Raw genomic sequence first — 21,657 nt, forward strand, 5'->3', positions numbered from 1 at the left:
ATTGCAGGTTCTGTTCCATATAGTCTCTTATACCACGTGCATCGCCCTAATTTCTGAGGGTCTAGTGCATTAATGCATTAGTCTATGTGGATCAGGCTGGCATGTGTTTGATCTCTCACCTTTAGGTGTTCTGTGGAGTCTCTTGGTAAAGATATGAGGTCAAAAAATACACCTTGAAGCTATCGTGGAAGGTAGTGAGATTTGTGAGGGTCCTTGGGCCCTGGGGCAGCTCATTGCACAGTCCCAAACTGACCACTGGATTAGATTGACCACTGGATTAGATGGACCACTGGATTAAACAATCCATGTGTCTGGCACCCAGGTGAGCTTTACTTATACCACCAAGAATTAACCATTCAGCAGAAGCTCACATTTATCCTCTGCAACTTCAGAGCAAATCTTCAATGCCTCTCAGATACCACCAGAACCTTTTCCTGATGAAAAATGAAAGCAAAGGGATGAATGGCTGAGCAGATGGTCCTTCGCAATCACATGTCATTTTCTGATGTGGCTCCACCTCTATCAAGTTAAATCTTTGATAGAGCCTGGTAACTGTTGTGTGAAATGTTTTTACTGATAGACAGCGTTCTTTGTGACAAAACCCTAAGCCAATGCCAGCATTGCAATGTCTTGGTCTCCTATAGAGAAATCAACTTACTACATGCATCTGGACATGCAGGGCGAGTGTAACTGCAAGCACCCCACAATTGCTTCTCTGTTTCTCAGCCTCAGTAATACAAATGCAGCAAAAAGCATGGCCAGATTTACAGCTGTTATCCTTGATGACAGCCTTAATGCAGAAGCCAAGAATGAAAAAGCCACAGTATCAACTCATGCCTGAATATACTTGAAGGGTTTCGGCAGAGCAGTGTTGGAAATACTGACATTAACTTGTAACAATTGTTAGGGAAATTTAGGCTTGCCATGTTGTAACTTTTTCAGGACTAAATCAATAAGAGGTATGAAAATCATAATTTGGGGAGTTTTCCACTCCCATGATGGAAAGGTCAATGCTTTGTTAGATACAGAACAACTTACTGATGCTATAAAACATCTTGGAAATTGATATTACAATCCAAGAAAAATTAGGTTATTTGATAATGAAATGATTGTTATTGAAACATCTTTTACAACTGTACCCCCGTTTATCCTTTTTTCTGTGATTCTGTGTTTATCCTATTTTCTGTTTCTATGATTGTATTGCAGGATCCATGCCTGTTTGCTCTGGCATTACATTAAAAATCAGGATATGATCAAATCAAGCTAATTGCTCACAAATGTCTTATTGCTCAAATCTCTGAGGGTGTAGCACATTTTTGGGACTGTTCTTGACTTCATTGGCTTTACTTGTAAGCAAATTAGTCAGGGGAAAATCAAATTTTGATTTTTCTTGAAAGGAAATGGTAGAATCCTGGAACAAGTTATGTCCATGAATGTAAGTTTAATAGTTTGAAGAAATGTCTTTGCCTAAAATCTATTTATGATGCTTGTGAGTTGCACTAAAAACCCTGCAACGACTTCATGATGCAACTGATACTAATTAGTGCCCTTGTCGGTAGGCTAAGTAGAGAGACCAAAGGAAATCAAAGACTGAATTATCCTTGAATCCTTAGATTGTTCTTCCACAGCCTGGGTGAATGTACTGGGACTGAGTCTATTCACAGTTACTGGATTGATGGCAGTGTATCACTAGTGAGGCTGTGTGAAACTTAGGTCCCTGATTCGATTTGGTAGAGATTTGGCATGATTTGGTGGCTGAATCTCTGAATCCGAATCAAATCAGAGGGCCCTTTAATCTCCCCGAATCGAATAAGAACTCTCCGAATCAATTCAGGTCCACTTCCGGGTACACTGGAGAGCACATGGGCACCCCCCACCCCTGCACCTCCCCGGCTCAGCAACTAGTGCCGCCTGGGTGTGGGGGTGCACCTGGGGTCCTTCTGTGACCAGTCCCTGAGCCGGGGAGGGCATGGGGGGCCCTCAGCATGCTCCCTGGTGGACCTGGAAGTAGACCAGAAGTAATTCTGGTCCACTTCCGGGTTTGCCACCGAGCACACAGGGCCCCCCACCACGCTCCTGTGGGATGCTCCATCAGCCCCGGCATTGCAGCATTCATAAGCTGCGCCTGGAACCTCAAGGTATGTTGAAAAAAACTTTTAAAGCTGTGTCTGTGTCTGAATCATTGATTCTCTGAATCAGCATCGAATCTTCAGATTCAGATTCGGTCGAATCAAATCGGGGACAGTGATCCGAATCAACGAATTGAATCACTGTCCCCCATTCAGGCCAAATCCAAATCAAATAGGATTTTGCACACCCCTAATCACTAGTATGACTGGAAGGTAGGGCATTGTGTGCTCCTGCTGTGATCCATGGTGAGTTTATCCAATGGAAAATATGAAGTCCTTCATTACTGGCATCTCTCACCGGCACTACACTGTGCCTTATGCCCTGTCCTTTTGATGTATAAAAAATAACTGGGTTTTTGATGATAGTTTGAGGTCTTCTAGGGAAGTGTCATACATTTTGAGGCCTGATCTGCTGTCCATTGAAACCAGTTTTCCATTGACTTCATTGTGATATGAATCAGGCCTTTGGCATACAGGAGGCACTTGAGACTCTTTTTACAACCTTTGAGCCACATTCATAAATCTCCCAGCCTACGGAAAGGAGAGGATTCCTCTATTGCCAACTAGAATAAACTGCTTGGGATACTTTTTAGGAGTAGGCTGGTTTTATATGGCAATCAGGAAAACAAGGTAATAGATGAAATATTGAGTTTTGGGGGGTTTTTTTATGAACCACGAGTTCGAATTTCCAGAAATGGGAGCTGGATGTCCAGATAAGTTAGGTAAGGGTTCATAATATGTTTGACTTCCTGGTCTGATCTTTCTTTCTTCTTTTTCTTTGAAGCACCATTGCAGGTAAACTCTACCCCTGAAAATAGAAGTGAATGGGTTGCTTATTGAGAATTGGCCTTTGTGTTTCGCTTAGTGAATGGTTCATGAGCCAATTCTCATTTCTGTGAATGCAGTCACAATAATTTGTTAAATGGTTTAGCAGAACAATTCTCGGCCTGCCCTATATTTATCTGCTCACTCTTTATTATGCATGCTTCCTGATTTGTGGGATGTGATAGGCCACCTAAACCACGTGATAGAGTTTCTGTTCCCTTACTGTTTATTCTTTTTTTTTTTCAAGTGGTAGAAGAGTATATAGGAAATAATGAATTCTGAGTATGGTGTCTGTTGGGATGAAATTCCAATACTGTTCATGGATGTGATTTTATTTTCCTGGGTCTCATGGAACTTGGGGGTTTTATGAGAGCCTTAACCCTTAAAGGCAGGATGTTTCATGGCTTCTGCCATGGTGTCATTATCATTGCATGCCTCACTCCCTGCATAGGTGAAACAGCTTGTTCCTTTGAGTGCCTTCCAATCCACAATGCATCTGCATTATAAATCTGGTATTTTAAAGCACATCCATTTGGCATAAGAGCTGAATATGAGCCAGCAGTGTGTCCTCGTTGCGAAGAAGGCTAACAGCATCCTGGGGTGCATTAGTAGGAGCGTTGCCAGCAGATCAAGGAATGTGATTCTTCCCCTCTATCCAGCACTGGGGAGGCCACATCTGGAGTCCCGTGTCCAGTTTTCGGTCCCCCACTACAGAAAGGATGTGGACAGATTGGAGAGAGTCTAGCAGAGGGCAATTAAAATGGTTAGGGGGTTGGGGCACAAGACTTAGGAGAAGCTGGGGGAATTGGACTCCTTTAGTCTGGAGAAGAGAAGACTAAGGGAGGGAATTGAAAGCAGCTTCAATTCCCTGCAGGAAGGTTGCAAAAGAATGGAACTGGACTGTTCTCCATGGTGGCAGATAACAGAACAAGGAGCAATGGGCTCCAGTTGCAGCAAGGGAAGTTTAGGTTAGATATTAGGAAAAGCTTTCTTACGAGAAGGGCAGTAAAACACTGGAACAGGTTACCCAAAGAAGTTGTGGACTTTCCATCCTTGGCGGTTTTTAAGACTGGGGTAGACAAAGTCCTGGCTGTGATGACGTAGTTGGGGCTGGTCCTGCTGGGAGCAGGGGGTTGGACTAGATGTGACCTCCCGAGCATCCTTCCAGCCCTCACTCTCTATGATTCTATGAGACCAACTCATTTCTTGACCAGTTAGGGCTAGCAACACTGAAATACACCAATAAGTAGAAGGAAACGAAAAAAAAATAAAAATAAAACTTGGTGAGAAATCATTTTCCCTCCCTGCAAATCTTTCCTTCTTCTGTATCAAGATAAAATAAAGTCCTTTGGAGGATTATTTTTAAAGGGGAAAGAGAGCGAGAAAGACATACCAAAATAAGCAATGCCCTGGTGGTAAGAGCATTTATTTATGATATGGGAGATGCAAGCTGAAGTCCTTTCTCTGCCAGATTCAGACCACTAACTTAGAAGTGGGTCTGTCACATCTGAGGTAAGTGCTTTGACCAGCTGAGTATTCTGTTTGTTTGGGGTTTTTTCTCCTATAAATACCGTTCTAGTTCAGAAAAATCTTTCCCAGAATAATGTTTTGGCCAGTCTAATATATCCAAACACAAAAAAAGTTTAGGTTTTAACAACTTGGCATTTATATAAAACCTTGTGACCAGCTCTGATCCTGAACTCAATCATTTATCCGATTTCTGCTTAAACTCTCATCTCAGGCAATTTACCCCAGATGGGCCTTAAACATTCAAACAGACAAAAACCCATTCACACAATATTCACAAACACTAGGGAAGAGCACAATCAAACGATGTCGCAGTGGGCACATCTGCACGGGATATTTACTGCACATTAGCCTGATAAACCCTGCACATAGATTACTGCACAGTAACGTGGTTTTAAAACTTGCTAATAGCCTACTGTGCAGTGTTATTAGGCTAGTGCACAGTGGGCTTGTCTGCACATGCATGTATGCCGCTTAAATTTATTGCGCAGTAAATTACTGCACAGTAAGCAGGAATTGGCCGGCATCTACACGTGCAGAGGATTTGGGACTAAATTTAGTCCCAGGTCAGAGCAGCCAGCCATGTGCCCCTATGGCCACCAGGGGGAGCTTTAGCCTCTAGCCAAATGGGAGCCAGCAGTTGGGACTAACTTTAGTCCCAAATTGAAGCCAGGAGAGGCAGCCAGCCAGGAGCCCTGGAGCTGGGCTCAGGCTGGCCCCCTAGTAGCTGGGCAGACCCAGCAGTGAGGCCCCCTGCGTGACTGTGTAGCTATGTGTCTACACGTGTTACTCCGCAGTAACTAATCAAGCACAAATGTGATACCTGCATGATACAGGTATCAAGTTTACATTCAAGATGGTGTAAGTCACCGTTTTACTGTGCAGTACAGGCATGCACGTGTACATATGCACCTATACTGCACGGTCATTTTGGTTACTGTGCAATAAATGCACACATGTAGACACAACCAGTAAGCGTCACAGAATCATGCGCCAGCACTACTGCAGTACTTTATTAAGCAAGTACTAAACTAAATGCACAGTAGCTAAGGCACATTAATGAATATGGAGACATTCCAGTGTTTATCAGAGTATTTGTGACTTCTGCTTCCTCTGCGTAGAAGCGTGAATCTAATAGTTCTAATTATAATCCAAACAGAATATAATCCTAGTGGCTAGAATGAATGCAATTACTACTTGCACGTTTTTTTGTAGGAGAAGTTCCAAAATCTGTGTGCAGGGCTTCTTTAGTTAATGTGTGTACACGTGTGTGTGTGCATGCATGTGCGCATGCTTGAAATTGGGGCTCCATAGGAATAGGCAATACTTTACAGATGCTGATGCAGTTAAATTACTATAGAAGACTTCCTCCTTCCAATCCCTTGGCCTATAGGGGAAGCACATCAGGGTGTGAGCTGCCTCCTCTCCTACCAAGGCGGGTGGGGGACCAGGCTGGGAGGAGGCAGGCGTCATTCAGGATTTTGAAAGGATGGGCCCTAGTCGGCTGCTTGATTTGATTTCCTTGCTCTCAGATCTCGCCGTGCCTTTCCAGGCTTGCAGAGACTTTCAGGAAGAGCTTGAGTGATGCAGCTGTTTCTTCTTTTGTGTTTTAGGTCACTTCCTGGGCAACAACACTGTGATTGATGTGCTGAGACAAGCGGGATTTGAAGTGGAGCATACACCTGCTGGACAGCCAATTGGAAAGTAAGTGCTGTCTTCTTATTTCTCTCTCCCTCTGGCTCCCTGTTTTCCTCTCTCTCTTCCTGCGAGCAAGCAAACGTATTGAGCTGGAGTTAGGAGGTGAGTTGCCTGCCTCACTTATAACGTTACAGGCACTGATTTCCTTGGGAGACATCTACAGTAGCAGCTCTCGTACACATGAAGCATGTGGAACTGTACCAGCAATGTGCTGCTGGTTGGTAACATCCATCCCAGAAGCTGACTCGTATCAGATTGGAATACGTGGATACAAACAGAAACACCACTATCCTTATCAGCTTCTCCCGTGACAGGTTTTCCACTGCTTTTCCACCTCTCCCTGGGGCTTTACTGCTGGGCAACAGAGCATTGCTAGTAATGTAGCTGCCACTGAGCTATTGTGCTGCCTTTTCATACTAGGCCACTCTTCCTCTGCAGGGATATCAATTTGGCCCTACAACTTAGATTCCCTGCCATGTATCTGTATAACAAACAAAGCATACAGCCAGAGAAGCATGCTTTATAGTTCAAAGAGCAATAGGATATCCCCTAAACTTCTTCCCCTACCCATCTACGAAAGTGCACTGCTTTTGCAAATTGAACCTCATCTCTACACCCTGCAGACACAGTAGGCTGATCCTCTCTCAGCATAAGATTTTTATCACCCCTTGTTAGGAGCAAGTGTCATTAGCAGCATGTTCTTGTTACTGATGGGACAGCCTTTGTGGGGTGAGCTTCAGTGGGAAGGAATCATCCCAGGGGCTTATAACATTTCTTAGCCTCTGATATCTGTTTGAGCTGCCAGGAGGGTGAGAATAAATTCAGATTCCCTCTGAAAAAAACTGCCAGGTGTGATCATGGGTGTGAGCAAAAATACCAGAGGAATGGAGCAGCATGACAAGGAGAATCCAAAAATCAGAGCCAAAATTCAGCCATGAACTCTGAACGATATACAGCCTAGGAGATAAATGCAAGGACTTTTTGAGCCCATAGAAGTGATGACACCAGACAATGAATAGGTTGTTACATGAGGTTGCAGAGAAGCACATCCTGTGACAGAGGCCACGTAGGACTTATTCTCCTCTCTGCATAAGGACAGCTCCCTGCTTGCCCTGGTTTCAGAGCCGGCTGCCACAGGAAGGGTAGTGGGGGAAGGCTCTGTACACACAGGCCTGACCTGGAAATGGAAAGTTCATCCCACAAAAAAACAAAAAAAAACCCCAAAACAACCCAGATGAAAAATCCTAAATTGCAAAGAAAATTCAAAATCTTGATTTCCTCGCTTCCCAGTTCAGTTGGTTCTCTGGGCTCCCCAGATAGCTGCCTGGCCAGCACCCCACTGGGACGGTCATCTTACTGAGCAGCCTGGGGACCTGGTGGCTTGCCAGGAGGGGAACTGGATAGCTGGAACATTTCAGTGTTTCCAAAATACAATCTCCACTCCTTGTTAAAAAGATGCTTGGTGATAAGACAGACAAGGACATAGGCAGACAAGGAGAGGGGCAGCCCAGCTACTAGAGTCAGGGGACTCTAGGAGTTTGCAGGTTCTTTGGGTATGCAGCCCCCCAGTTGCCTAGTAGTCATCTGGCAAATCCTAGAGAAGCAGGACTGGAAGGGACCCCAAGAGGTCATTGAATCCAACCCCCTGCCTGAGGCAAGAAAGATCTTGTGGCTCGTAACCTGTGACCTTGGTGTTAGTTTTACTTTAATGCACAAGAAAGACTTCTAAAGCATCTGGCAATCCCACTCATGCAAACAGACATGCAGTTGCAATGCACAAACGGGCAAAAAACGTGGTGTGTACATACGCCCATCAGCACCATGCTTTAACCAGCTGAGCTAGCGAAGCAGAGCAAGGGATCTTAGTGCAGCTGATCCTTGAATCCTGGCCTTCCCACCAGCCTGCTCTCTGTCAAAGGCTGTGATGGGATTGACAGGCATGTCAATGATGAGGCATGTTTGATTCTGTGGAATCAGCATTTTCCTAAGGAAAGCTGAAGAGTCACAGAGGAGAGTGAATGCTGTCCCCTCCACTAGACTGGCATACCGGTTACTTTCAGGAGGAGAATGGCAAGATTTTGGGGAGGTAGGGAAGGAGAATGGGTTCAGAATACGGTCCCACTGATGTCACTGAGGCTGCGATTTCATCCTCTGAGTACCACGAGCAAAATGAAGCGAGTGGTGTTTTTTTGCTAAGACGGGTCAAAGCAGCCAGAGTTATGATAAGATACAACAGCAAGAAGGATGTGGCCTTCTTCTTGCTGCTCCCGCTGGGCAGTGGGCCTGCACAGAAGGCTAGTAATTAATTTCTATAATAGAGCCCGAAGAGTTTAAGGGCAAAAATAAAAGCACTGCCTATAGTCTTCCATTCGGCAATAACATCATATTAAATATAGTACCCGGCAGGGCCGTTTGATGGAAATAAGCACTACTGTGCACTTTGCTGGCCTGTAAGACCATATTCAGTACGTCAGACTTTGGCATAGGCTGAAGGCCAGAGTGGATTCTGAGAATTCTTGAACAATAGAGAGTCATCATTGGCCGCAGGTGCTTCCTGAATTGATCTTTTAGCTCTGCTGTTTCAAATTAAATTTGCAGCAGCTGCGGCCTCTGATCTGCTCAACTCATTGGAATCTGGATGAGGCAAACCTTTTTTTTTTTCTCCTGCTCCCTTTCTGAAGGAGCAGAGAAAGAGAGAGAGAAAACGACTGATTTGCTCCGGAATGCGCTCCCTTCCTCATTGAACAGAGGCCAAAGCCCAAAATGTTTCCTGTTATCATGGGGCAAGGTAATGAGATTAATGTTTAGCCATCCATTTTCCATTGCCTGTCTTTAGGGCCAGCGATCAGGTCCAAACAGAAATCAAATCACATTCAAACGTTGCGCTAGCTCACCCAGCAAATATACTCAGGAAATGTTTTCATGATATAAAAAAGAAAAAGTTGATTCAAGAATAATTTCCAAAATGGTTATTTGCATTGTTACGCGTTCAGAATATGGTTTGATCTTTTCTGTCCCTTTTTTTTACGCAGAGGTTAAAACTCTAAGGAGGGAGCATTCAGAGGGCATAAGGGCTGCATTTACAAAATGGGGAGAGGCTCCTAATTACATAGATTTGATGCCTAAACGCCAAACAAGCCAATGGGAGTTGTACTTTTAAACTGCTGACATGCTCTTGTCAATAAAGGGCCTTTGGACCTTTTTTGGGAACTAGGTGCTATTGTAAAATCTGACCCATTGATACTTTCAAGGCTTTTGTACCTTAATCTGGTAGTCCCAGATTTTCAAAGGTGGGGTTTTTTTGGAAACCCAACATCGTGTTTCTCTGCATCAAAATCTTTAAATCCGTACCTTAATCTGGTAGGCCCAGATTTTCAAAGGTGGTTTTTTTTTGGAAACCCAACGTCGTGTTTCTCTGCATCAAAATCTTTAAATCCTCTCTGGCAGTTTTGAAATGCCACCCTACTCCAGGGGGCTCTGGCCTCTTCCTTCTTACCTCCTCAAGGGCTGCACTGTGATCCTATCAAAGCCCTTGGGTTTCCCACTGCCAATTTATTTTATTAGTTAATCTTCTTGCTGCTACTGCCAGTCCCAGGTGTGGTCCAGAAGTCCCTCATTCTATATAGGATTAACAGATGTAAAACAGACACCACTTGCATTTTGCTCTTGAATATACCTGTTACGTGCGAGCGGAGCAGATGCACTGACTTGAGCACAGGCTCAGCAAGGAGGATAATATGCCTGTGATGCATCTGAGGGAGTATATGGTACACTATCAAAAGGCACTATGGCAGCGTAGCTGATAACCTTGAGCAGCAAGCAAGCTAGTTTGCTTGATGGCTGGTTTTGTGGGCTGCTGCGGTGTCTGAGAGAGGCAGATTGACTTACCTTTTCACATGGCACTGCTTTGAGTCTGCCCCGTCTAAGTCTTGCTGCATCAATACAAATGCATGCTGAAAATGCAATGTGTGGGGCCTTGAACAGCACAGAATATACCTAGTGATCATATCGCTGTCCCAAAAGAAATCTATAAAAGAGTTCAGAATAATATAGAGGGTCCTTTTTGGTGGGCTGATCCCTCAGTTGCTACCGATTCTGGTGTTGGCATAACTTAGTCCTTTCTAGTCAGTACTAGGAATTAAGGCTTGGGAGAAATAACATTTTTCAAAATTAATCTGTAGGTTCAATCCTTTTTGTCTGGGAATGAGTGAACTTGTTCAGGGAAGGAAAGAACAGGCAAAAATACTAACCTGAAGCCATTTTTTAGCTGAACCAATTTTTTCTTCATCTTGAATAGCTTCTGTGTTGAGGCACTTGGGTGCTTTCTCATTGCTGCTGGGAAGTACTGGGTGTTTGTGTACCCCGGGCCATCAGGACAGCCTCACTATCAGGATGTAGGGGACATCCTCAAAGTCAGGACACGAGAGAAGCAAGGCCATAATTCACTGTTTCTGCACAAGGATATCTATCACTGGCAGCGGCTCCAGTGAGAGGTCTTCAGGGATGGATAAGATGTGTGTGTATAGTCCCTTCTCAGAAATCATCGAATATGAATTTTAATGCTTTCAAAATTTGCCGCAGAAATATGTCCAGGGAATTCCCATGTGCCCATAAACATATCCTCCTTTATGATTTACATATTTCTGATTCTTCGCTTTTTGCTCAGTCCTAAATGGAAAAGGAAAAAAAAATAGGAAAAGCTTTCAACATCGTTGCCAGGAATAATAGGTCATTTTGAATAGACGTTTTCAATAGAAACTTAACTACTCTGCAACTTAATCCAAGCAATAGCCAGCGTGTCTTTAGGTCCCTTATGTCACCTGTAAAACAGAGGACACCTTATGAAAGATTGAAATTTAAAAGCATGCTTCATAAAATTCTGCAAATGAACACTCAGTCGTCTTTGACGCCAACGACACAAAAAAGACTAGAGAGAGTTGGGACTTCTCGGTTGGATTTGTTTTCTAATGCACAATTTGCAAGTTGCTGCCCTCTACTTGGGAAAATTTAACTTTTAGTATAAAACTTCTATTTTCTTTTGGGGGAAATCATTCAAATTCTGCATCTCCCTTGATCTAGGGGGCCTTGTCTGGGTGACTGCTGTGGAAACCTAGACTTCCAGGTTCCCTTGCTCTTTGGCAACCCACCTACTGGACTGCTCCGCGGCCAGCACTCTTGGGCTCACAGCCTCGTGGGTCTTCGGGATCCCAGAAGTTCGGAAAGCTCTCCCTCCAAGGTGGCCTGTTTGTCCTTGTTCCCAGGCTCCAAAAGCTTTTTGGCTCACGGCCTGTCATGCTGATGGGATTTTAGGCACTTCATTGAGCCCTGGAAACATATGGAAAAAGGTCATACGGCTAGAGCTCATTTTGATTGTTTCAAAATGAAATGTTGGACTCCTTGCTTCACTGGATATTCTGATCGTTTTTTCTGTTCTGCATTCCAGCCAGCGAGGATGCAGATATTTTCACCTTTTCACCTCAAGACTGTTGTTAGGAAACCAGTACAGCTCCATAGGAGCTGAACATAAAGTTGGTCCAAAGCCCATTGAAGTCAATGGACAGATTCCCAGGACTTTCTGTGCGCTTTGGATCACGTGCATGCATGAGATGCCTTTTTAGTGGCCTGCATAAACTGCATTGCTCTGCCTCCTATCGAACAGATGGCCACATCACATGGAGCAGTGCCATCGTTGGCATTTGTCCATGACTGTCGTTGGCCTTCTCGATAAGGAGGACACAGTCAGTAAGGAGACACTCTCTGACCATGTTTGTGGTACTCTAGAGATCACCATTGAGAAATGCATCCCACTCATCTGCTCCTGGTTGTGATGCACTTGGCATCAATGCCATGCAGTCTGCACTGCAGTCCTTACTGTAAGTGTGGGCACATGTGGGCACTCATGTACTAGCTTTAAACTACCTACCCTAGATCTTGCAAACACCTATCCAAGAAGCTGGGAAAATACAGAGGCAGTTAGGCTGCACTGAACTCTGGGCTTTTGAGGCTAAACTGTTTCAAGCAGTGGGGATCTCTAAACTGTTACCAATTCCCACACTAACCAGTTTGAGGCTGGTTCAGGTATGTCTACATAAGTTTCAAATCAGAGCAGTAACTGCAGTGCAGATATATTCTGAATGACTAATAGCCACGGAGACATTGGGTCCAATGCAGTCCAGGTAACTATTCCCGTACACACAACCTCATTTTCTCCGGAGCAGAACCGAAGCTGGGTCCGCGATGGAGTTTGCCCCGTCTATGCTCAGGCTCCACTTTTCCCATGGAGTGAAGATTTCAGCCCAGGGTGACACCAAGGGGTTTAACGCGCTGTTACACTTTGTACCAGCTCAAGTGGGACAAAGGTATCAAGTGGTATCATGTGGTTTGAAAGGCTGTCTGTTTATCTAGTGAAGTCTGCGGTCTGTTTGCCATCACTCAGTCGACCCAGTGTCAACTTTCTCTACCTACATTATCACACTGCCATGCCAAGAGGCCTCACACATTTCACCTGACAGCTTTTCTTCTTTCAGAGCTAACGGCTTTAACTTCAGCAGTGGTGTTTGTTGGTGTGTTTGGCAGCCATCAAACCAGTTGCTAAGCTGTCAGTGTAATTGTAGGTACTGGGTAATGATGATACATGACAAATGCAGAAGTCTGTATAATGCACGCAATGTCCTAAGAGAGAAAGAAGAAAAAACAGATGCGAGGTCCTTTCTCCATGTTGCGCTGTTCATCACCATCCCTGCAAGTAAAGTTTAGTTCACAAGAATGTTTCCTGAGACGGGCAGCGATGACAATACTCATGTTTCTACACATGAATAAGCCTAAAAATATATTTTCACACTCATCAAAGTGTTCGGGTGCTTACATGGACAAGATGAAGTCTCTAGGTGTGATTGAAAGTCATCCAAAAACAGAAGCAGGTGATTTAAATGACCTGTCCAATAGGCCCGGACTGTGAACACTTGCATTGGAGAGTACTTTAATGAGAGTAAGCTTGGGGGTAAGTGCTGATTTGTACAAATTAAGGTCTCCACATAGTAGCCTAGAACTAGACTAGCAATTTTTTAACTAGGATCTGTGTAAAACTTCTTTACTGTCCAAGTCCCAAAGGCCTGGAATAGACTCCCCGCAGAGGTGGTGCAAGCACCTACTCTGGACACTTTTAAGAAACGTTTGGATGCTTATCTTGCTGGGATCCTGTGACCCCAGCTGACTTCCTGCCCCTGGGGCAGGGGGCTGCACTCGATGATCGCCCGAGGTCCCTTCCAGCCCTAATGTCTACGAAATCTATTAAAGCAGCAGTAAATAAAGCAGAAGCTGGGGGTTTCAAATGACAATCGAGTCATTTTGATTAACAATCAAGCACCTACTCTGAACACTTCCAAAAGACATCTGGATGTTGTCTATCTTGCTGGGATCCTATGACCCCAGCTGACTTCCTGCCCCTGGGGCAGGGGGCTGCACTCGATGATCGCCCGAGGTCCCTTCCAGCCCAAATGTCTATGAAATCTATGTTCCCACAGAATCTGTGGAATATGGAAATGGCCACGTCCATCCAGTCAATTATTTTCTGTCTCCGAAGCATCCAACCTGCTACAAGCTAAAATCATCATCAGAGCCCTTTGAGGTTCACCCTGCACTACACCCTTCACCCTATTTACAAGTGAACATCAGGCCAATATGTTTTCCATTTTCAAGGGATTAAATTCCTGTCTTTTGTCGTCATCGTAGCCGAGTCAAACCTGCCCAGGAAAGACACTTCTCCATTCCTTGTGCATTAGGACAATCTCCAGTGTCTCAGAAGACTTGTCCATATGTCAATACTTCATCATTCTTGAATTGTGAAGAGTACTCAGTTGGCGCGCTCTCCGTCTCTCTTGCACACTCTCTTTTTCCCGGCAAAATGAATTTGCATCAGTCTGTTCGGCGAGACACACATTTTTCCCTTGCACTCTCTGTGTCCTCCAAACCGAAGAGAATGGGGAATGGGGTCTGTGTAATAACAACAACAACAACAAAGGGTTGGTGAAAGGAGTCAGATACTTAATAGGGATGTATCTGAACACTTGAATAACGGCTATTGACAAGCACAATATGGAAAGGATTTTCTTACAGCCCATTGTTCTGTCTCAACAATCCAACGGCAGGATTAGCATGTGCTCATTTTCTGTGAAAAGGAAGGGCAAAGGGTCGGGAAGGCCTGATGGAAACAGAATTGTTCTCCTTGGCCCCAATGCTCAAATCTATTCTTATTAGTAATCCCATTGACTTCAGTCGTACTGCTTGAATGAGGCCGACCCGAAGCTCATGCGATGCATGTCACGAGGCCGATTCTCAGCTGACATAATTGTCATGAGCCCATTGAAGTGAATGGAGCTGTGACAGGGTTATACCAGCTGTGCTCCCATATACTATGTCTGTCTACCTAATCAATAAAGCGTGCCTCACTGGAGGAGGAAGAGTGTTTAGTAGTCTCAGCATCGACCTTACCTTGCTGCTGTCATTTAGTGCTCTGGCTGGTTTCAGTGAGAAAACAGGGTAAGGCTGTGTACTATCAAGAATCCCACGCTAGACACAATTATGTATCAGAGGTTTAGAGACTCACTTCAATCCCAACCTCCTAGGTCTTGTTCGCAGATACTGCCCCTGCGACTTCTTCCATGCTGCATTAAGGAAAAATTATAAAGAAATCTTCCAGTTGCAGCATGTACTCTGTGGTTTCAAAGTGCTGGAGTTACATAACAGCCCTATAGACATTCATGACCTTTGTTTTTCTTTGCATGTAATTCCAATTAGTTATTGGCAACTGCTGTCCCATGATTGGATTAGTTTTACCATCTCTTTCCAAATGGCATTTTATTGGCTTGATTTTCTTACTTAGGAGCTAAAAGGTCTTTGCAATTACGTGTGAACTAAGCTTAATGACAACCCCCTTAGGATAGGCAAACAAGGGTTATTATCTCTGTTTTATGGACTAAGACAGAGAAGCGAAGTAACTATTTTAACTTGAGGTTTTTTTCAGTTTTCTAAGGCGGCTTTGCAAATCTGAGCGTTAAATATTGGTTAGTACCCCCATAGTAGGCAGGGTAGATTTTCACCTTATACATTAACCAAAGTATGTGCATATAAATATACACCTATAAATAGCTTGTGCGCACAAGTACTCTCTTTCTCTTTATCTATCAATCTATCTATCCATCTGTATCTATCTAGATAGATAGATAGATAGATAGATAGATCTATATCTAGATAGATAGATAGATATACATATCTATAGATATCTATATCTAGCATGCAGAACTGGCTCCATGCTGGGCCAGGACCAGGGCCCAGATGATATGGCTTTGTAGACTGGATCTGGCCCCCAGCTTGCAACTTTGCTATATCTATAGATATAGATATCTATATCTCTATCTCTATATCTATATCTTTATATGATAGATAGATAGATAGATCTACTTGGTCAGTCTATAAGGTGCAAACCTACCTCACCTTCTACTTGACTTCAGACTAACACAACTAACTGCATCGCTCTGGTACCCACATATCAGCCCTGCAGTCTGCTCTATGGAAGACCATATCAGCTTAAATGTGCATGTTTGTCACTCTCTATTGGCCATGGCCTTTTGAGGAATGAAACTTTAATCCACCTAGGTCTCTTGTAGAAGAAAGTCTCCTCTAACCCCCTTGTAATGTATGCAATCACGGAATCATTATGACTTGCATACATTGATGCACTATCTCGGTGGTGAAGGCGCAGGCAAGGCCCCAGAATCCTGATCTCCACTTCAGCGCTCTAACAGCGACATTACATTCCCCCTGGATTTGACCCAGACTTTATATTGCAGAACTACTTCTGCCAATGTAAAGCCAGCCACACAAATACCTTTGTCGAGACAAGGCCTCTTCATTTATTTTTGAATGGCTGATATGAATCTGGAGCCTGTTGTCATCAAAGTGCATATTCACCGAGATGAACCCCACTGCGTTTCAGCGGCGTGTAGCACTTTGAAATAAGGAGGAAGAGTGAATAAGTCAGGATGAAGGGTTCAGAGTATTAACTACTTTACATGAAAAACCCCACTGGAAACACATGTCTATGCTCCAGAGTTTTCCTGAGAGACAGCGAGGAAGTCGCACACTAGCCTATTTGTGGAAAACCAAACAGTTGCCTATTGTCCTTGATGTGAAATGCTTCCCAAATAAACAGTCTCCCTTTCCACTGAGGAAAAATGATACGTCTGTATAGCCAGCATTGTAATCACAAGGGACTAAGTTGGGCTGCCGCTTAGACTTTATAAAGATGCTGGTTTCTGTTGGCATTTATATTTGCTAAATTCTCCAGTCCGTGTACACGCCAGCACTATTTAGCAAGGGCTGGCTTATTCAGTGAAACTGAGCTATTTTCCTTGAGTATAATAGTTTTGTGTACCCACATCTTTGTGTCTCCGTGTTTATTAGGCCCTTGGAACGTAAGATGCAATCCAACTGGCCGAGAGAGGTTAATACAGACCTTACGTAGATGTGTCCTTCTCACCAATTTCCAGAGGCAAAACAAGCCATTGACTGACTTGGTCATGGGTTGAAATATGCTCACGTGTTCGGGGAAGCCAGAGCTGCAATGGAGGTTAACTCTGATGCTGAAGCCCAATTAGGGTGCAATGAGCCTGCAGTGGAGTTATTTAAAATCTAGGCTTAAATAATCCCTCGCCCTCCTTGACCGTTTATTTACCTCCCTTTAATTAATGCATCATGATAAAGGTTGGCTCCTGAGGGTGGTTAGCACCTCATTGCATGTGGCCCTCATTCCTGATGATATGCTCAGAGCTGACTCTTTGAAGCACAACAAATGTGCAAGACCAGATGTTCAAATGAGCCTCTCAATGTCCTCAAGCAAACGCCTAATGGCTTATACAAATCCCAGCATTTACCCATGCAGATCGGGCATCGAAACGAACAGGCATGTGAATTCTCCCTGGAGTTCAATGCGAATCTTGTGCACGTATTCCTCGGAGAGTGTACCGGGGAAACCTTGATGTAAGAAAGCGTGGGCACGTGCAGATCCTGCAGAAAGGAGTGCGTCTAAAGAAGTGGGTGATATGTATTATTAGGGAAGAGAAATTTGCAGAATCAGAAAATCCCTAGGCGATCACCTCAATCTGTACAGTCTGTGAGAGCTAGGAAAATATTTGGTGATACTTGCAAACCCTAGGGAGATTTTAATTTCCAACCTCCATTCTAGGTTCAGACGTGCCGTTTCAAGGTGAGATATTGCACAAGCACCCAAGTAGAGGGAGGTATTTCACTGGTTAGTCTTACTTTATCCTAAATATGTGTATAGAAAAAGCACCTAAGACAGAGGTGTCAAACTCATCTGGCTCCAGGGGTCAGGGGAGTTGCCTGGGACCAGTCCACAGCCCAGATGAATGGTATGGGACTAGCCCTTCAGGCTGGATCAGACCTATGACCCTCCCCTCCCCACAGTCTTGTCCAATCCCCCGCAGCTACTGTTCAACATCTTCATCAGCGACTTGGACGAGGGGGTGAAAAGCACCCTGTTCAAATTCGCAGACGACACTAAGATGTGGGGGAAAGTGGGCATGCTAGGAGGGAGGAATAGGCTGTAATTGGACCTAGACAGGTTACAGGGGTGGGCGGATGAGAACAGGATGGGGTTCAACACTGACCAGTGCAAGGTGCTGCACCTGGGGAGGAAGACCCAGCAGCAGACCTACAGGCTGGGGAACTCCCTTCTCGTCAGTGCAGAGGCAGAAAAGGATCTTGGAGTCATTATTGATGCCAAAATGAAAACGGGCCGACAAGGTGTGGTTGGCCTTCCTGACTGCATCCCCACACTGTCGTGCATCCACAAATGCATCTCAAGCAGGTCCAAGGAGGTGATCCTCCCCCTCTATGCAACACTGGTCAGGCCGCAGCTGGAATACTGCATCCAGCTCTGGGCGCCGCACTTCAGGAGGGATGTGGACAACATGGAGAGGGTCCAGAGGAGGCCACTCGCATGATCAGGCGGCAGCAGGGCAGGCCCTATGAGGAGAGGCTACGGGACCTGAACCTGTTCAGCCTCCACAAGAGAAGGCTGAGAGGGGACCTGGTGGCTATTTACAAACTAGTCAGAGGGGGCCAGCGAGCATTGTGGGAGTCCCTGTTCCCCCAAGCACTGCCAGGAATGACAAGGAGTAACGGTCACAAGCTGGCAGAGGGGAGGTTCAGACTAGACATCAGGAGGCGCTACTTCACTGTCGGGGCGGCTAGGACCTGGAACCAACTTCCAAGAGAAGTGGTGCTGGCTCCTACCCTGGGGGTCTTTAAGAGGAGGCTAGATGAACACCTTGCTGGGGTCATTTGACCCCAGTGCTCTTTCCTGCCATGGCAGGGGGTCGGACTGGCTCCATGCTGGGGGTCCCAAACTGGCTCCATGCTGGGCCAGGACCAGGGCCCAAATGATATGGCTCTGCAGACTGGATCTGGCCCCCAACCTGTATCTTTGACACTCTTGACCTAAGAGATTTGGAAACATTTATGCTATTGAAACATTTATGCTATTGAAACATTTATGCTATTGAAATGTCCTGAGTCTTGTGATCTTCCGTCTCAAGGGCCTTTTTAGAAAACCTCCTGCTCTGTGGGAATATTAATTTGCTGGGAAAGCAATAGAGTAAGGCCGAAGCATTGAGAACAATTCTGATCATGGAAGGACTGGATGAGGTAGAGGGAAAAGGCCTCTTGTTGGCGTCTACAGTTTGAAGTAAAGAACTAAGTCTGTTACCCAAGAGCTCTTGCAAGACAATGCCCCGTCAACGAAAAAGGACGCAAACTTAGTAACAAATTATAGCGGTGAATTTAAATCTTTCAGGCCCATTGCTACTTGAACAGAAAAAAAGCTTCCTCATCTGTTAACAATATAGGGCCCATGACTCGCACTTATTCTCATCCCATGCAATAGTGGGCAGCAGTGCACATGAAGAGAAGCCAGTTTATTCCAGCTATTTAAAATAAAAATGAAAAGAAACCTGTAAAATGTAGAAGTCTGACTGGAAACTTGAGAGCAATTTTAATATGAAAAACCTTTTCCCACCAAATAAAAAAATATTGTTTGCGGTGCAACATAAGTGGAATAGCAGCAGCCTTGGAAGAGAAATCCTAGCTAGGTTGCTTCCAAATGCCCTGGCATTGTATCGTACTGTGGGAGCTCAGCAACACGACTGGTAGACTCGAAGCCAAATGCCATCCATAGTTTCAGTGCTCATCAATGGCTTTTGCTAGACGTGTTGGGAATCATGTTATATAGCTGTTCAGCAGCTAAAAAATGCCATGAATGAGAGGCCAAGATACCACCTCAGACCTCTGGCACTCAAATAAAGTATTTCCAGTCAAACAAAGAAACATATGCTAAGAAAGCACCAGGGAGAAGTGACACAGGCTCTGGGGAATGATGCCACAAGTGGTTTTCATTTTCCTGCTGTTTCATTTATTGCGGGATGGGGTTCTCTTCCCAGAACAAAACCTGAAATGTGCTTTCCCTCCCTCCCTTCCTTCCTCCCTTCCCTCACCAGGCTGCTTTTTGCTTTCTTTCTTTGTGTGGGACCTTGAAGGTGTTGTCACGTGGATGACTGGAGAGAGCAGGGTAGGAATCCTTTGTTTCTAGAGGGCTTTGGTCTGTACGACCGCGTGGCCGGTGTCCTGGCCACACAACAGCATGTAATACTGCGACGGTGTCTGTCACGGTGTGATGTTGTGACTGTAATGGCATGGCGCTCTTGATTTGACGGTAATTTGTGTGCTTTTGCTTTGTATATTGGACCTGGACTCTGGAGGGGCCAACTTTTTGTACCCGAACCCCTGAATAAAGTAGTTAAAAAGTCAAAAGTCCTTCTTTCCTTCCTCTTTTTCTCTTTCTTTGTGTGTGTATCTCTGAGCAGCATTTATAAATGTTGGCTTTGCTGAAACACATGTCAAGTGGCAATTATCATTCACTCCCAGAAATCGTCTCCGGTAAAGATACCCAGCCTCTACTACCATTCCCATCTCAGGTCTGATTAATTCTGGTCCACGCTGAACCAAACTCTCTGAGCGTACGCAGAGGTCCCGTGACGGGGCTGGTATGACAGGAGTGGCGCCCAGATGGAGTGAAGCAGCCAGATGCTCCTGCTGTTTCTCTGTCGTGTGCTCAACCCCACCGTGCTGGCTAAAAGACCCCTTCCCCTTCTCAAAGCAAACGGCTGCTATCTCAGCACTAGCCGGTCTCCTGTTGAGGCTGTGGAGGGGGAAAGACTTCCCAACACAAGTTTGAGCCGCTCTGAGGCAACCAGATATATGGACCACTAGCCCCAAGATCAGGGAAGTGGCTTAGAGACACTCTGGTACCGCTTCCTTGCACCCCATGCTTGGCAGAGCTGACTCTTTTAGCAGCCAGGGATCAGGCCAGTGGAGTCACATGGGTGTAAAAGATGGTGTAAATGAGAAGAAACCCAGGCACACGTGGGTCTAGCTCCTTGCCATGGAGCAGGCATATATTTCCTGCTAAAATATAGAAGTGTGTTGAACTCTGGGTGCTTTTCCTACCCACCCAGCCACTCACAGGTATCCTCCAAAACATCTGCTTCTGGGAATTGTCTGGCCTGCTCCTGGGGAAAAGCTGAGTTGTGCCTTTAAGGGTTCAGTCTTGATATATTTTGAGCACCTCTTAAAAGGTGAAGCCTCCTGTTCTCCCAGTCAAGATCCCTCAACTCTCACTGACTTCAGAAAATTGTCCTTACTTGTCATTGAGGAGCATCATCCCCTCAGTCAGCTGAGCCATCATGCAGAATTAATATAAAATTTGCTGTTGCCATCAGCGGGATAAAGATCAAAGCCATGCAACTCAAGATGGTTCAGTGATAGGCAGAATCGTAGAAAATGAGGGTTGAAGGGACCTCAGGAGGTCACGTCTAGTCCAACCTCCTGCTCCAAGCAGGACCAGCCCCAACTGCATCATCCCAGCCAAGGGTTTGTCCAGCCTGGTCTTAAAAACCTCCAAAGGTGGAGACTTCACAATTTCTGTAGGTAATCTGTTCCAGTGCTTTACAACCCTCCTAGTAAGAAAGTAGTTCCTAATATCTAACCTCAACTTCCCTTGCTGTGACATGAGCCCATTGCTCCTTGTCCTGTCATCTGCCCCCACTGAGAACAGCCCAGCTCCATCCTCCTTGTCCATATTCATTAGAAATCAATCTTCCCTCTGCCTTCTTCCCTGATCTTGACCTAAAATGTTTCCTACCTACTCGAATTGTGAATGAGCTCTGCTCTCATAGATTGCAATTTTCAATTAGAAAGCAGCATACAGCAACCTTTTTATCTCAAAGCTTCCTCAGAAACAGGCATATTTTATCTTGAAAGAATGTTAATGCAGAATGGATATTTCATTTGGAAAGAAAATATTTATGCATACAGGTTAGTCAATGCGAGTTAAAATGAAACA

The 21,657-nt window shown here is 44.9% G+C and overlaps 1 protein-coding gene across 2 annotated transcripts in view; it reads left to right on the forward strand.

Moving 5' to 3' along the window:
- Nucleotides 1-21,657, forward strand: part of TRABD2B (TraB domain containing 2B) — a 398,368-nt gene that overhangs the window by 334,234 nt on the left and 42,477 nt on the right. Inside the window, exons 5-6 of one of the 2 annotated variants that reach the window (XM_025206324.1) lie at nucleotides 6,095-6,185; nucleotides 18,797-18,894. In XM_025206324.1, coding sequence (XP_025062109.1) covers nucleotides 6,095-6,185; nucleotides 18,797-18,854 — 149 coding nt within the window. In that variant the 3' untranslated portion in view covers nucleotides 18,855-18,894. Of the gene's footprint in view, nucleotides 1-6,094; nucleotides 6,186-18,796; nucleotides 18,895-21,657 lie in introns of those variants that run through there. The other variant, XM_006015748.3, reaches the window with a different exon arrangement.

Source organism: Alligator sinensis, unplaced genomic scaffold (assembly GCF_000455745.1).
Source record: "Alligator sinensis unplaced genomic scaffold, ASM45574v1 scaffold781_1, whole genome shotgun sequence".
NCBI lineage: Eukaryota > Metazoa > Chordata > Crocodylia > Alligatoridae > Alligator > Alligator sinensis.